Source organism: Pseudorca crassidens, chromosome 1, assembly GCF_039906515.1.
Source record: "Pseudorca crassidens isolate mPseCra1 chromosome 1, mPseCra1.hap1, whole genome shotgun sequence".
Lineage (NCBI taxonomy): Eukaryota > Metazoa > Chordata > Mammalia > Artiodactyla > Delphinidae > Pseudorca > Pseudorca crassidens.
This window is the reverse complement of record NC_090296.1, coordinates 88,071,257-88,083,371: the sequence shown is the minus strand read 5'-3', so window position 1 is coordinate 88,083,371 and position 12,115 is coordinate 88,071,257. Positions and strand designations below refer to the sequence as shown.

The following is a 12,115-nucleotide window of genomic DNA, read 5'->3' as shown; positions in this document are numbered from 1 at the left end:
CAGGATTTCTCTAGTTGCCGCGAGCGGGGGCTACTCTTCGTTGCGGTACTGCAGGCTTCTCACTGCAGTGGCTTCTCTTGTTGCAGAGTACAGGCTCTAGGCATGCAGCCTTCAGTAGCTGTAGCACACGGGCATAGTAGTTGTGGCTCATAGGCTCTAAAGCGCAGGCTCAGTAGTTGTGGTGCACAGGTTTAGTTGCTCCGTGGCATGTGGGATCTTCCCAGACCAGGGCTCAAACCCATGTCTCCTGCATTGGCAGGCAGATTCTTAACCACTGTGCCACCAGGGAAGCCCACCATTTGGCCATTTTGATAATAATACCAGGGTAAATGATTAGGGAGTTATTGAGAGAAACAGCTGAATAGCATTACCAAAAAGGCCTGAACCCAATTAGATATTTGAAAATAATTTCAATAACTTTCAGGCTATTTAAATTTTTTCCCTCACCCATATGGTTCTACCTACAGCAAAACTTTTGAAAAGAATATTTTTCTTTAGAGGCACCAAGAATCATGGCCCTATAACCATGACAATAGGGCCCTAACTTGCATTTTTCATGTAGAGAATTAGCTTCATTTTTAATTTTATTCAGAAGTTCTGTAAAGCCTGTGTGCTTCCGCTGAACACAGGATGTGGGCACAGAACCCAGAATCGCTGAGGGGCTAGATGAGGCGCAGATGGGTCTCAGGTTTTGCTACCAGCACTCCTGAGGTGCTTGTTTTTGTTTCCTTTCCTTTTTAGTCCTGAGCTTCTGAACCAGTTTTCCACTTACAGCAAGCAGCCAAGAAGATATGGGATTATCTGTGTAACTCATGCAAAAGTGTTTTTACCTCGAAGATCTGGCTTCTATATTCTCAGGGGTCCCTCCTCAGTAGGAGTGCTTAGTAGACTCAAGCTCATGCGGACTCAAGGACACGGTGAAGGGCAAGCATCACCAGGTGGACATTAGGGGTCCACAAGCACCCTGCCCTGAAGCACTGAGAACTTGGCTGCTCAGTAATTGCCTCAAGATCCACCCAGGGATTTCCTATCCAAGTTAATGGAGCAAAGCTTAGGGATTGAAGAGAAAAGAACCTCACACAATTCCTATTAAGGGTGTAGAAGACAGGGATCCTCTTTTTAAATATCTGCTCCCAAATAGTGATCCCAATAAACTGTACTCACAACCGTGGATGGATAAAAATGCACTTTAATTCTCTTGCCCTTGCAAGGGTTTTCTTTCTCATGAGTTTGTGTGCTGTCATTTCTACCAGGATGCAGTGGTTGGGGATGCTGGCCCTTTAACAGGGGAACAGGGGAGGGGCTGGGAATCTTAAAGCCAGGGGCGGCGAGCCTGCCTGGCCCAGGCCGCCATGGCTAAGCTAAGCAGAAAGGATAGCCACAGTCCTGGGGTGGGTGTCGCCACCCAGGCCGCTGTGAGCCCCCTCCCTGTGCACAGACCGAGGCTGGTGGTGACCTCCAATTCCTAGCCCTGCTCCTCTTCTCTGTCCCTTTGCAGGACAGCTCCCTAGAGCTGGGCTAGTGAGGTCAGAGGGTGGAGGTTTAGGGCAGTCTGAGAGCCCCGGGTCCTGCTCCTTGAGATCTGGGTCAAAACTTTTCTGACAACCTTGCTGGGGGGAGACCTTGGCTGTTTGGGTGCCACGCCATCCTCACCCAGGACAGGGTCTCTGGGTCTCTTCCTTTTCCCAGGTTTACCTTCCAGAGGCTGACAGTGCTCTCTCGCCAGAGGAAACAGCCATGGAGCAAGTCTGCCACCCCGAAGAGATGAAATGCCTTCAAGGTACTATCACCAAGTGGTCTGTGGTATCTGATAAAAGGCCCGGGAGTGCGGCAGTTTGATGGTCTGGTTCAGTGGATAGACATGGGTTTGGATGTCTATCGGTTTGGAGTGATTCCCAGCGACATCATGACGGTGACTGAGATAACTTTTATGGGCCCTGTGTTTTCCTCCCCTTCAGAGAAAAATGATCAATACCGGCCTTGTATGGTTATCGTGAGAATTAAATGAACAGATAGATGTAAAAATCCCTGGCCCACTAGGGTTAAATTGTCATGAGTCAGGGCAGCTGGAACTCGGTTAATCAAAGAGGCACAGAAAGGGCTGTCAGAGGAGGCGAGCAGGTGGAGAAGCCTGTGGTGGGACTAATGAGGCAATGGAAGAGGGGATGAAGAAAGTGAAAGTGAAACAGCCAGGTTCTGTTTGCTCTAGTGGAGATGGTTAGAGGTGCCCTGGGGTAGTAAGGCTGAGTTGAACTCATAGAACAAGAGAAGATGTTTGAAGATGGTGCTGGACATGGCTTGTGAACAGAAGTGCTACAGAGAAGCATCCTCTCTAGACCAGACCCTTCCCAGCTGAACCCCTGTCTACTTCCTCCTCAGGCACGCACTTAAACCAAAGCCCAGGCAAGTCCTGTGACCCCTTGGCTCTTAAGGAAGTGCTGGTGTGTGCCTCCCAGTTGGAGGAAGAGGAACAAAATGAAGAAGAGAGGGAGGAGGAGCTGGACCCAGATTTAGCCCCTGACTTGGAGGGGGAGGAAGAGGAGGAGGAAGAGAATGATCTCGGGGATCCAGCTGTCCTCAGCGCTGTCCGTAACATCCAGGTACTACAGCAGGAAGACGTGGGGGAGGGTTGTCCTGAACTGTCTGCATCTCACAGGCTGTGGCTACACATCTCTCTCCTCTTCTTCACCCCTTTCTAGGTGGGCTAACACTTTCTATTTCAGGCTTGAACCCTAGTAAAGACTCTCTCCTTCCTTCCCTCCTTTCTTCTGTCTCCTACTTAGTTTCTGATGCTGCCCTCACCTGAATCCAGGTCCTAGCAGGGCTGTGCATCACCTAGAGATGCTGGTCTTGCTCCTGGTGGTGAAAGCGAGTCATCTTTGACCCTGGGCCCCTATGTCTTCCCAGTCCATCCCTGGTCTTTATTCCCTTGGATTCCCCTAGCAGGTGGAGAGACCCAAAGGAGTCCCATGTAGAAATGAAGTTACTCAGACCCTGGTTCAGCTTAACTCCTAAGATGCCAGTCTGGCTTCCCTTCAGTGGAAGGAGAGGGGTCCTGATTGTATTGACTTTGAAACTGAGGGAGGGCCAGGCTGCCACTGTCCTGGGTATTGGAAATGGTTGGTCCTGCTGCTCCCCTCCCCCCATTAACACAGGTGAATGTAGATGATGCCACAGGGGCTCATTCCAGCTTGGGGTTTCCTCCCTCTCATTCCAGAAAGGTCTTCTCAGCTCCCCTGGAATCAAGGCCCCTGGTGTGCTGGGGATGTCGCCTGCTTCCTTGCACTTTCTGTGGCAGGTGAGTCACTCCAGTCTCCATCCTGTGAGAAATAGGCTGGGTGTTGAGAAGCAGCATGCCGCCTGTGCCTTATTTCCGTTATGTTCACTGTGCCCTTGACCTTGCTCTGGAGATGCAGCGCCCAAAGTGAAGTGTGGTTAGGAAGGGGGAAACGCCCCTCATGCGGGGTAGCTTGGTAAACAACAGAGGTGGTACTGGGACAACTGGCCTTCCTATGAAAAGGATAAACTATTCCATCTTACAGAATATAAGCAGCACTGAGGCTAGTGCTAGAAAGAGCATATGGTCTGGGGTAGAGCAATTGCCAGAAATCTAGCAGCGGGAATAGAAGGGAATTGCAGACTGAGGAGGGCTTCAGAGGTGTCCGAAAAGAGCTAAGCATGGCCCCAGTGGCTAAAGACAAGATCTGAGTGAACGCTCAGAGAGGAAAGGGCAGGGAGTTGACTCACACACAGTGGGGAAAGCACAGGCCCCCCACATTGTCGGGGACCGTGGAGTTGCTCCCTAGGAGGTGACCTGTTGGAAACAAGAACGGGCTCCACAGTCTGGTGTCCTCACAACTGGCTCGAGGGGCCCCAAGATGGCAAAATGTTGAGTGAGGTTATTGAAGGAAAAGGCAGGTGAGACCATAGAGGCAGAAAGGCAGTCAACAGCAAAAGCAGGATTCTGTTAGTGGAGATGCCCTTCTCCCAGACCCTGAAATTCCTCTCCCAGACCCTGGACTACCTGGCACCACTTCCTTTCCGGCCTGCCTTTCCCAGCACCAGCGCTGCAGCCCCGCACTTCAGACCTCGACTGCCCTCGCCAGACCCATCTGTCCTCTGCAGCCCGTCGACCTCGTGGCCCCTTAGGCTCAGGTACTGGTTCAGAGTGCCCGGTGTCCCAGGGTCCAGGACAGGCTGAGCTCTTCTCCAGAAGTCTCAGAAGGTAGTGGCTGAGGAGGCATGGCTGCCCCTCTACCAGCTGCCACAGAAAATACTTAGAGAAACTCACTAAGAGAAGGATGTGGTAGAGTGCAATTCCTTCCCCTCACAGGTAAGGAAATGGAGGCCCAGGGACTTATCTGAAGTCAGCCAGGACGGCAGAACTGAGAGTAGGACTCAGAAGTCCTGACAACCAGGCCAAATGGTTTTATATTGTGTCAGGATTTCCTGTAGCCAAGTTTCAGGGAAAACCATATCCTGGAGGGGGAGGTAAGCCCTGCTGAGCTAGGATAGTGACGCTTCATGTGGCTGACGCTTGGGCAGGGTCCTAAGCAGGTAGGGTCCCTTAGATGTCTGGCTGAGGTTCCCAGAGGCTAAAGGAATGGGGGCAGGGGGCTGAGAGCTTGCTCCCACCCAGCCCAAGTTTCTTTCTACGTCTTCCCAGTCATCTGACCCAGCTCCACCCTCAGCACCAGCGGATCCTGAAGCAACAGCAGCAGCATGGTCGACCACCAAGGTAAAACCGAGAGGAGAAGCAGGATTGGGGGGGGGGGCCCTGCATGCTGGGGTTTCCCTTGTGACAGAGCACCTCCCCCAAAGCCCCACCAGTTAAGCTTCTCACACCCTGGCCCACCTCTGCACTCTGCTGTCCTCCCCCGACATCCCGCTCCGAGCTCTCCACTCCTTGGGGGAGTTCTCTGTGGCAGGGGTGGGTAGGTCTAAAGGGACACTCCTCCTGGCTTGAAGTCCCCCAGCCAAGAAGCCTTGGTCTCAGCAGCCAGACCCCTATGCTAACCTCATGACCCGAAAAGAGAAGGACTGGGTGGTAAAAGTGCAGATGGTTCAGCTGCAGAGTGAGAACCCCCGCCTGGATGACTATTACTACCAGGTGAGCCCCAGGGGCTCTGCCCAGCCTCTGACCTTGGCGTCAAATGGGCCTGACTCCGTGGGTCCTCTGAGATTCTCCCTTCCCCTCACAGTGGCCACGTCCCTTCAGGTGGGAGGAATGATTGCTAAAGGATGGGGGTCATATTTCTACACTTGACATCCAAACTCCTTCCCCTTCTTCTCCTAAATTTCAGCCACATGGGATTAGTTATGATTCCCCAAACACACTCTGAGGTTTCTGTCTCCGTCCTTTGCTGAGACTTTCTCCTATTCAGTCGGCAAATGAGGACTCTTTCATCTTTGTACACTTTGGTTTCTCTCAGAAATGACTTGTTTAAAATAAACATTCATCTACTTTTTACTTTTGAAGATCTAAAACACAGGGAACTTTTATAAGTAATGGGATTCAATTTCTTGAATTGAACAAATGCTGGCAGGCTTTTGGACTCCTTTCTGTTTGCTTCCTGTCTGCCCTTTGTCCATGAGTTTTGGGTTGTCTAAGTTGTATTTCAATTTCTCTTCAACCTCCGTGAGACCCCTACCGAGGTTTCCACCTTTATCTCCTTCCTATTGACATTACTTTCTTCCTTTACTTCCCACCAGCTTCAAAACCCTCTGCCTTCTGCCAGGATTGCTTGAATGTGATCATCTTCCACTCTTGACTTTTAGACATTGCTCTTCAATGAAGGAGCTGTATTTAAATTCTTGTTTGTCTCTCAGTCAGTTATTTTAGTTCTGGATTTCACAGTCTTCCTTAAGATATTAGAGCTGCTGCACAAACCTCACAAGCGTAGAACTGGCCTAGAGGCCAATTGAAGTAGTGTTCTCGCTGTACTTCAAGCTACTGATTGGTCTTCGTACCATCAGATAACTGATTTTGGAGAGCAGAAGTAGGATCACCAAATTAAAATGGGGAGGGGGAAGGATAACGGTGTCCCATGTGTAACCTGGAATAAAGATTGCAGGAAGGTTGCAGACCCTGGGACACGTTTGCTTCCTGGCTCTCTGCTTTGCTCTCTGCCCTGCTCTCTGCCCTGCTCTCTGCCTTTCCATCAGATCTGGTGGTGGTACTAGCTCTTCAAGTCCTTAGGATGGGGACCCTGAAACAGGTGGCATGAGGCCTAGGGTGCTTTAAGATGCATTATAGTGGCTACTATAAGGCCCTAAGGTGCCAGGAGCATTTCTAGAATGAATGCTGTAGGCAAGGGTATATTAAGAGGTTGCATTGCAGAGCCCTAACTCTAAGTTCAGCCAATGAGTATACATTTGACTAATCCATGGACTCTCAGGAATATTATCAGAAACTAGAGAAGAAGCAGGCAGATGAAGAGCTGCTTGGGCGAAGGAGCAGGTTTGAGTCTTTCAAGCTGGTCACACCTTACATTCAGAAGGCGGAGGCTTATGAGTCAGGTAGGACCGGGGCTGACCTGCTGGGTTGGGGTGGACAGCTGGGTAGACACAGGTGGAAAGCAGAGGGGCACGTGCCTGTCTGACTCCTTCCATGCAGTGGTTCGAATCGAGGGTTCCCTGGGCCAGGTAGCTGTATCAACGTGTTTTAGCCCTCGCCGAGCTATTGATGCTGTGCCCCATGGAACTCAAGAGCAGGTAGGAGCATTATCTTCCTACAGCCTTTTTCTCTCCCCTGTTTTGGAGAAAGGTCTGGAACACTCTCATGCTTGAGTTCAGGTCGTGACCTAAGAGTGAGGAACAAGAGTGATCGGGCTTTGTGGTCTAGCCTTTCCAGATCACGTTCTAGCTCACCTAGGTTTGGGCTGCTGCTGTGGAGGTGTGGCTAACAGCCAGGGACTTTTTCTCTAGGAGACAGGAGCTGCAAGCAGTCAGAGGCTTCAGGTGTTGTACCGGATTGAGAAGGTGAGACATCAGCCTTAGCAGTGAATTCCTTACCTCCCTTGAGAACAGGATATACTCACATTGACCCCTGCTTCCTCTCTCCCCACCCTCACGTTCCCAGCTGTTCCTTCAGTTACTAGAGATAGAGGAGGGCCAGAAGGATGGGCCCGCACAGCCCTGTGAGCAGCAGAGCAACCAGCTTGAGAAGCTCTTCCAGGCCTTAAAGACCCAGGAACAGAATAATCTGGAGTGAGTGTGGGAGGGTCACACCTCAGCCCAGGAAGGGACGGCTCAGCAAAGACAGTGGCTTAGTTTCTGCCTCTCCTTTCTGGCCTGTGGCCCTTTGCTCTATGCGGATCCCTGCAATGCTCTCCTGTGTCACCTGTAGGGAGGCAGCGGATGGCTTCCTGCAGGTGCTCTCTGTGAGGAAGGGAAAAGCCCTAGTGGCCCGGCTGCTCCCCTTTCTGCCCCGAGATCGAACTGTCAGCCTTCTTCTGGCCATCACCCGCCATCTGCCCCTCCTTGTCAAGAGGGATGTGGCTGATCAGGTACTGTGGCATCCGGTGGAGGAGAGGACGGTTCTGTGGATGGGTTAGGAATGTTTACTCCTCCTCCTCTCCCCCTTCCTCCTCCTTCCAATCCCCTCCCCCAGAGAAGCCAGAGAATGTGCTGGGCAGTGAGGAGTGTTGACCCTGCTACCCTCAGGTGAGGGGGTTACAGAACAAACTACCACAGGAACAGCTGATCATCTTCAGGCAAATGAAGAAAGGAAAACCCACAGGCCTATGGTTACACAGGTGTGAATGTGCTCTGGAGGTTGAGAAGCTCAGGGCCTCCTGATAAGTGGTGAGCCCCATAGCTACTTTGCTTAGGGAAGGCATCCTAGACAAGTGGGTATTGAAGGACCAGTGTTAGGAATGGAGACACCTGAGTGGTGATAGGCCTGGTAGGTCTGACCTGACCAGAAGGGGCCAGAGGCAGGTGAGCACGGAAAGAGACCGGAGGTGAAGTTGTCGAGGAGTCAGAGAGAGGCCCTTACTGACCTTCTTGCAGGCCCTGCAAACGTTATTCGAACCTCTGGGCAAATGTATCAGCCGCTTGACCTTCCGTGAACTCCTCCAAGGACTTCAGGGACTCATGCTGCAACCACCTGGCTCCTCAGAGCGGCCAGTCACTGTGGTGCTGCAGAATCAGGTAACACGCGTGGGAGGCTTTTGTCTTTCCACAGGTGGCTCCAGGTGCTATCTGGAATGGACCCAGGGTGGGGCTGCTTTTTTAACAAGCTCCCTGATGGTGGTGCTGCTATCACCTCTAAATCAGAAGTCACCAAACATTTTTGATAGTGAATCCCTTTTACCAAAAAAATTCTGAACTATACCACCTGTGTGTGTTTATAAATCATGTACGTGGAACACTATACTTACCTTAGGTACATAATAAATACAAGATGAGACTCTAGATGTGAAAGATCTCATATCTTCTAATAACCTAGTGTATTATCTTGTGAACCCCTCTAAAGATCTTCGCCTAAAGGAATGCCTCTTACAATGGGCTCCACAGCCTACCCACGTCAGATTCCTGGGTCTGTTCCTGATCTATGGTCTCTGATTCCGGGGATGGAGCCCACAAGGGTGCATTTCATCAACTCCCCAGAGGAATCTTTTGGACTATTCAGAGCAGTGGTTTCCTTGGAAAGGGCTCAGAGTTCTTGGCCAGCCAGTATAAAACTTGATGGGTTTATGGGTGTTGGACTCCATTTGTACCTGTGAACTTGCCCTTTTAGTTGGGAAGTAGCAGAGCCAGGGAAGCACTGAATGCCTAGGGTAAACTAACTTTACTCTGGATACTTTATCACTTGCAGTTTGGAATATCTTTGCTCTATGCCCTGCTAAGTCATGGAGAACAGCTGATATCCCTGGATTCTTCCCTAGAGGAACCCAGCAGTGACCACACAGCTTGGTAAGATCATAAAAGCCTTCTAAATACTATTTCAGTACCCTTGGGATGTATAGGCTGAGCCAGATGAGATGTTTCCTGAGTAGTTTATTCAAGCACCAGCGAGGAGGTTGGACAGAGAAACAGAGTTGTAGCTGTTCTGCCTTTTTTTTTTTTTCTATAGTGCCCTAGAGCATTGTCCCCCATGGAAGGCAGTGTAAGATAGACTCTAAAGCTTGTCCCTTTAATTACTCACAGACCTAGGTGTGAATTCTGCTTCTGTTACTTATCAGGAACATAACATTGGGGCACATTATTTTACTTTCCTTAGCCTGTTTCCTCATCTATAAACTAGGGATCTAAGGATAAGAGTACTAACCAGTTAGAGATCTAAAGATTAAATGAGATGGAAGATGTGTGTAAAGCACTAAACATTGCCTGGCACATACCAAATGTGCAAATGTTCTCTCAGTTGCTGGAGGTACAGAGGGTGATAGCGGTGGTAGAAAGACAATAAGAAACCTGGGCCCTGAGCCTATGTCCTGCGTGCATACAAAGATGCTGATGTATTACTTCTCTGCCCTCCAGGACAGACATGGTAGTTCTCACTGCCTGGGAGATAGCTCAGATGCCCATAGCCTCTCTGGCAGAACCCCTGGCCTTCCCCAGCAACCTTCTTCCTCTGTTCTGTCACCATGTGGACAAACAATTGGTACAGCAGCTGGAGACTAGGATGGAGTAAGTGACTGTGGAAACAAGGTCATAGCTCCCTATTCAAGCCCAGACTAGGTTCTGTCACTTCTCTACTACTTTATTTATTTATTTATTTATTTATTTATTTTTGGCTGTGTTGGGTCTTCGTTTCTGTGCGAGAGCTTTCTCTAGTTGCGGCGAGCAGGGGCCACTCTTCATCGTGGTGTGCGGGCCTCTCGCTGTCGCGGCCTCTCTTGTTGCAGAGCATAGGCTCCAGACGCGCAGGCTCAGTAGTTGTGGCTCACGGGCCCAGTTGCTCCGCGGCCTGTGGGATCTTCCCAGACCAGGGATTGAACCCGTGTCTCCTGCGTTGGCGGGCAGATTCTCAACCACTGCGCCACCAGGGAAGCCCTCTACTACTTTTAAATCAAGAGTAGGGAGGATAACTTGCTTTTAGAAGTATTTCTAGACATTGGTACTTATTGAGTAACCAGTCTGCTCCAAGTTAGGGTCGTGGGGCCTGTTTCTTCAGCCAAACCTTTCCATTTATTCCCAGGAACTTTGATTATTTATTATGCTAAGCTATCTGAGGGTAAGAACTAGTTTGAGAAGATGAACTTTTCATTAAAGAAGTATTTGAGGGACAACTCAAATGTAAATAAGATGTAAACACACAAACAACATGTAGGTCATCTCTCAGAACTTACCATCTGCTGGAAAGAGACATATTAATCACATCACACAGTATTTTAAAGGGAATGCACCTCTTCTCTTTGTAGGTTTGCCTTGATCTACTGATCAGGTTGTTCCGGAATACGTATGTGGGAAGAGTTTAATGATCAGACATTAGTTGTGTATGGGTTTTGCCTAAAGCGATCCAGAAAGTCTGAAGACAGTTGTATGCCTTGATATATTGGTGAACCCTGCCCAAAACCTTTTCTTATGCTTCAAAAACTATGAACTATGTGCCTAAAAAGGCATGGCAAAATGAGGTATAATTAAAAAGATAATAGAATGAAGCGTGGCAGTTTGTTTGTAAGTTAAGAAAACGGCTTTCATTATATCCTATGTGTGAAGCTTCAAGTGTCCTTAATGTAAGGGACAAGTCCTTGTTATGTCTAACAATAGACCTTGGAAACTGTTCCACTGTTGCCATTTTTTATAAGTAGCCCTAGCTGAGCTAAGAGTGTTTTATATAAATATCTCCTTTGAGATATGGGATGTTTGGTTTATTTTGACAAACAAGGTCATGCACTCCTCAAAAAACACAAGAGTCCCTTTTATGAACCAAGTACCATTTTAGGTGGTTGAGAAACAGTGGTGACCAAGGAAAAGCCCCTGCTCTTCTGAAGCTTACATTCTGATTGGACAGGGACTGACAGAAGACATCAAATAGTGATAAATACCACGGTGAAAACAAAATTGGGGGATGAGTGACTGGAGTGGAATGGAAGGCCTGTCAGTAGAGGTTACAATTAAGCTGGAATCAATGACAAGTATTCCATGCAGAGGCACTAGTGAGCACAAAGCCCCTAGAGTGAGAATGAACTTGGTGTGTTTCAGGAAAAGAAAGGAGGACAGTGTGGCTGAAGTATACAGGTAAGGGGGGGAGGGTGATAAGGTAGGAGAGAGGTAAGCAGAGTACACATCTGTAAGCCATGGTTATTTTTTAAAGTCTGGATTTTTAACAGCTGGGAAGTCAGAATTTTAAACAGGGAAGTGGCATAACGTGATTTTGTTTTGAGAAGATCACTCTGACTGCTGATTGTTAGGGGAACAGGATAGAAAGCGAAAAAAATGTTCAGAAGTTCTTTTTCCAAAGCTGGGGCAAGAATGGAAGAGCTTTAGGGACAGAAAGAGAAGAAGTTTGGAAAAGGTTTTGGAAGTAAGAGTTGACAGATATTGCTGATGGGCTGGATAAGGATGGTGGTGAAGAATCCAGGATGACTCCCAGGCAGAGTGAATGGTGGGTGCCCTAGACTAACGTGGGGAACACATGAGGAAAAATGCATTGCGAAGGGTTATAATCAACATTTTAGATGCTTTAATATGTCCTGTTAGAAATCCAAGTAGATATATCAAGTAGGTGAAGAGCAGTCTGGAGGTGAAGGAAAAGGTCAGGGATAAAGACACAGAAGTGGGAGTATCAGCACACAGATGTATTACAAGTTAGGAGTGAGGAAGAGATGATGTAGGAAGAAAAGCCAACATAGGGGACTGAGGAGGAGTTATCTGAAAAAAATAGGTTGAAAATTACGGAAGTGGTGCTACCAAAGTTGAAAAGAAAGTACTTTAAGAAAGGAGAGTGTAAGCTTCCCGGGTGGCGCAGTGGTTAAGAATCCACCTGCCAAGGCAGGGGACACGGGTTCGTGGAAGATCCCACACGCAACAGGCAGATCCCACACGCAACAGAGCAGCTAAGCCCATGGGCCACAACTACTGAGCCTGTGTTCTAGAGCCTGCAAGCCACAGCTACTGAGCCCACGTGCCACAACTACTGAAGCCCACACGCCTAGAACCGGTGCTC

The 12,115-nt window shown here is 49.0% G+C and overlaps 1 protein-coding gene across 1 annotated transcript; it reads left to right on the top strand.

The window, feature by feature from the left end:
* The first annotated feature begins 1,334 nt into the window (after nucleotides 1-1,334).
* Nucleotides 1,335-10,574, top strand: PATL2 (PAT1 homolog 2). Its single transcript, XM_067745589.1, has 16 exons — nucleotides 1,335-1,391; nucleotides 1,690-1,780; nucleotides 2,380-2,600; nucleotides 3,218-3,298; nucleotides 4,013-4,155; nucleotides 4,667-4,738; nucleotides 4,969-5,110; nucleotides 6,399-6,519; nucleotides 6,617-6,714; nucleotides 6,928-6,981; nucleotides 7,082-7,209; nucleotides 7,349-7,508; nucleotides 8,014-8,154; nucleotides 8,822-8,919; nucleotides 9,484-9,633; nucleotides 10,368-10,574. The coding sequence occupies exons 1-16, from the start codon at nucleotides 1,353-1,355 to the stop codon at nucleotides 10,384-10,386; spliced, it is 1,758 nt and encodes a 585-aa protein (XP_067601690.1). The 5' UTR covers nucleotides 1,335-1,352; the 3' UTR covers nucleotides 10,387-10,574.
* Nucleotides 10,575-12,115: the final 1,541 nt, after the last annotated feature.

What these genes read in the sequence shown, in the direction of transcription:
- PATL2 (XM_067745589.1), top strand. Translation starts at nt 1,353, where the DNA reads ATGGCTAAGCTAAGCAGAAAGGATAGCCACAGTCCTGGG. An exon ending in TCGTGGCCCCTTAGGCTCAG is followed by an intron (nt 4,156 to 4,666) that starts GTACTGGTTCAG and finishes ACGTCTTCCCAG; the next exon opens with TCATCTGACCCAGCTCCACC. An exon ending in TGTTGTACCGGATTGAGAAG is followed by an intron (nt 6,982 to 7,081) that starts GTGAGACATCAG and finishes TCACGTTCCCAG; the next exon opens with CTGTTCCTTCAGTTACTAGA.